We start from the raw sequence: 3,815 nt of genomic DNA, 5'->3' as shown, positions 1-3,815 counted from the left end.
TTGCAGAAAGAAAATGCACAGCTAGAATCAAGTATTCAGACACCATAAAAAAAAGAATACATTTATATATAAATATTTATTATAAACTTGCATATTTACAAAACCACTTTACATTTATTATATACAATGTCTTTAATAAAACACCTTAAATTGCTGTTTTTAAAACCTCAGAATTCCACTCATCTCATTTAGTGCTGTATGTCTATTCTAGACACATCATCATTGAAAATCCATGTTCAATAAGATCAAAGTGCAGCAGGCCATAACACTGTTAACCTTTGCCAACAAGGTTGATTAGTGTAATTTCAACATGCCAGTAAGCACATCATCACTGTCCTCTACAACGTGTCGGTCAGCACACCCTGCATGACCGAGTGTGTTCTTGTCCTCTGCGGCCCCATCTGCTGGTTGATGTTAATAATGCAGATGAGAAGAAGGAAGACCACTACAAAATCATCCAGCATGCCCAGCACACTGCTCAGCGGCCCAGGAAGAGTCTCCAGTGGGGAGGCCAAAGACATGGCAGCGCCAAATCCACAGACAGCCACCCTCAAGAGAAACAGCCACACCAGGCCGCCCATGTTCCCCAGCCATCGCACCAGAAAGCGCAGGAAGAGGGGTGTATCGCACAAGTAATCCTTTACCTAAAAAAGGGAAAAGATGACAATCATACTGTAGCATATGTACTAGCACGTGGGATATCAGTGTGTGCTGCGTATCTGAACAATAAAAACATGTCCATGGGTGTCTTCCAACTGTAGGAAACTCCTTCCTGGCCTGAGGTTTCACAACCTTTGTGGCATCAGGAACTAAAATAGGTGTGGTGATGTGATATAATCCAGAGCAAATAAAATGATAAACACTCTGCTGAGAAGTAATAATAGTAATTGTACAAATTTACTGGGAGCGGCACGAGTTTGTCAACACAATGAATGGTTATATAATGTAGTTTTTCAAGTCAGCCGTCACTTGTCTTTGAGAGCATTACAGTAGCTACAATCGCATTGTTTGCCAGTCTGACTACCCAAAAAGGAAACTGATATGATTACAGTCTGACGTGGCATTTAAAAAAAAAAAGACACATTATTGCTTTAGACCAACTTTAAGCAAATGTTTGTACCTGTCTTGGTGCTCCGGAGTAGCGCTTGTTATAGTCTCTGACATGTTTGAGCACTTCTGCCTCTTTACAGTCAGTTCTGGTCTCTCTGAAGAGATGGCACATCTTATTCACCTGAGAATAAAGAAAGAATAAAAGACAAATAAAATGAGAGCTTTACCTTTTCTGTGTATATATATATATATATATATATACACACACACACACAGTAAAAACAGTAATTGTGAAATATTAATACAATTTAAAATAGCTGTTTTCTATTTTAATATCCTTTAAACTGCAATTTACTCCTGTGATGGCAAAGCTACATTCAGCAGCCATTACTCTTTAGTAATCATCTAATCAAATCATTCTAATACGCTGATTTGGTTCCTTAAGAAACATTAAGTATTATTGTCAATGTTGAAAACAGTTGTGCAGCTTAATAGTTTTGCAGAAAATTGTCATTCACTACCATTTAAACATTTAGGGTACATAAGATTTAAGAGAAAGAAAGAAAAGTTTTATTCAGAACTAAAATATCAAATAAAACAAAATAAAATGTATTTATTTTTCTTTAAGAAGCATGTATCAGCTAAGAAATCTCTTACCGTCTGTCTGCACAAAGGACAGCTGATGGCATCTAACCAGGAGCAATGTTTCCAGTAAGATATCAGACATGGTGCTAGAGAGGGAACGAGACAGAAGACAGATAAGCGTGGGCCTCTCCTTTACCATGTGCCAGAAATGTGTTATTATTTTTAATAGGTCATTCTAAACAATTTTTATCAGATAGATCAAAATAAATGTGCTTTTCCACTGAAATGCATTGGCTTCAGTGATTCAGAAATGTCATTTGGATTCCACCATTCACATCATGTTAAAACCACACAAAAATATGGTTTGTTGCTATTTATGTTTTGATTCAGGTAAATCTGGCACATCACATTCAATAAATGTTTTTCTCAATAGCAAGTATTTAACAAAGAAGCTGGTCGGGTTCACTACTTTTTATATATTTAGTAGAGCTGATGTGACTAGAAGGAATAATAATAATAAATATTGAACGGGTAATCAAACCTGAAAGAGACATGCAGCACATATCATTATTTTTGTCTACTTTTTGTTGCTTGTATTATCTTTGCTGCTCTTTATTTCAGTCTCTTTAATGTGCTGATTTGCCTGTGGTGCAAGAATTACGAACAGTTTCGAATTTTGTATTAACCTTGTAGTTTACTATTGACATAAATCTACAAATATTCCCTCTCTGAGTGTGTATTCACGTGATCTGGGTCAGGTGAGAGACTCTGCTATTGTAACTATGGCAACAGTATAATATTTAACTCCATATACAACACTGTAGAGTCACATGACTGGGTAAGTGTTCAGTGCTTGGAGTGTAAATGGCCACCATCATCTGCTCTCTCACAGTATGCCAGTTACATTAGTCTAAAGCACCTTAAGCTAAAGTAAACCAGCATGATGATTAACATTGTAAAACACTGACATGAGATACTGTTTATGCAAATACTTATTTTGTTTGTTTTGCAGTGATGTGTGTTTTAAGTAGGTTGATACACACCACAGAATAGATGCCCGCAGTTGGTCTCTACGGGATAGCTGGCAATCTGTAAACAGACGGGGCAGTGATTGTCCCTGTTGCCTGCTGGCAACCACATTTTAGGTAAATCCTGCAAGCATAAAATTAAGATTATTCATCTGGATTAATATTCACTTTTCCAAGTTCTTAGAGTAACACTATTTAAAAAAAAGCAATAAATGAAATTTGATACAATATATTTTATACAAATATTGCTCTGTTGCATGTGTCATTTATTTCTAGGATAATGTTTGATTTTGTAGTATTGCAGTATTTTACTGAAATAGACATTTCTAATTGAAAATGCTGCGTTTAATTATAAATAATGAAATAAAAATACACAATATAAGAATTTTTCTAGTAGTCCTCAGACTTTTGGAGGCCAGTGCATGATGTGAGTGTGGGAATGTGTGTATTCACCTCTCTTTTGTTCACGTGAGGATTGTGTGGCTGGCCTTGACTCCTTATCTTTGAGAGAAGAGAGGACCTTCAAAGTGAGAGATGCAGTTATTAAAATGCAATACTGTGGATTTTATGTTCAGCCATTCTGTTGAACTGAGAGACTTCAAATCACAATGCAGGACTAGAGTTTATAAGGTCATCATCATTATATGTGCAAGGTGAGTTAAAACATCATCATTACAGCTTACAGATTTTCTTTTGAAATTCTGAGTAAGCTGTATTGAAAAGTACCTAAAATAAAAATATTTATTCATCTCAACCCGCTTTTCTTTTTTTTTTTTACAAAATGTATTACACTTTTTATCAGTGAGTAGTCTGGAAGAGCACGTATGAAATCTAAATTTAGCTGTCTGACACACCTGTGTGTTTTACTCGTGCCAGATAAGGCAACATCAGACAGCCTTAAAGGGGTCATATGATGCGATTTCAATTTTTCCTTTCTCTTTGGAGTGTTACAAGCTCTTGGTGCATAAAGAAGATCTGTAAAGTTGCAAAGACTAAAGTCTCAAATCCAAAGAGACATTCTTTATAAAAGTTAAGAGTCAACCACGCCTACTTAAAATGGCTCATTCTAACACGCCCCCACATGTCTACGTCACGATGTGGGAAGATTTGCATAACGCCGCCCAAATGTTCACGCAAAGAAAGAAGGCGTAA

At 36.2% G+C, this 3,815-nt stretch overlaps 1 protein-coding gene across 2 annotated transcripts in view; it reads right to left on the bottom strand.

The window, feature by feature from the left end:
* Positions 1-18: 18 nt before the first annotated feature.
* LOC107683926 (E3 ubiquitin-protein ligase RNF170) overlaps positions 19-3,815 on the bottom strand; it is an 8,595-nt gene continuing 4,798 nt past the window's right edge. For both annotated transcript variants that reach the window (XM_016479998.1, XM_016479999.1), the window contains exons 3-7: positions 3,117-3,183; positions 2,679-2,787; positions 1,708-1,781; positions 1,121-1,231; positions 19-644 (exon numbers count right to left, since the gene is read on the bottom strand). In XM_016479998.1, the coding sequence (XP_016335484.1) occupies positions 339-644; positions 1,121-1,231; positions 1,708-1,781; positions 2,679-2,787; positions 3,117-3,183 (667 nt within the window). In that variant the 3' untranslated portion in view covers positions 19-338. The remainder of the gene's footprint in view (positions 645-1,120; positions 1,232-1,707; positions 1,782-2,678; positions 2,788-3,116; positions 3,184-3,815) is intronic.

Source organism: Sinocyclocheilus anshuiensis, unplaced genomic scaffold, assembly GCF_001515605.1.
Source record: "Sinocyclocheilus anshuiensis isolate Anshui unplaced genomic scaffold, SAMN03320099.WGS_v1.1 scaffold637, whole genome shotgun sequence".
Classification (NCBI taxonomy): Eukaryota; Metazoa; Chordata; class Actinopteri; order Cypriniformes; family Cyprinidae; genus Sinocyclocheilus; species Sinocyclocheilus anshuiensis.
Note: the sequence above shows the minus strand (reverse complement) of the source record. Positions and strands in the feature narration are given on the sequence as shown.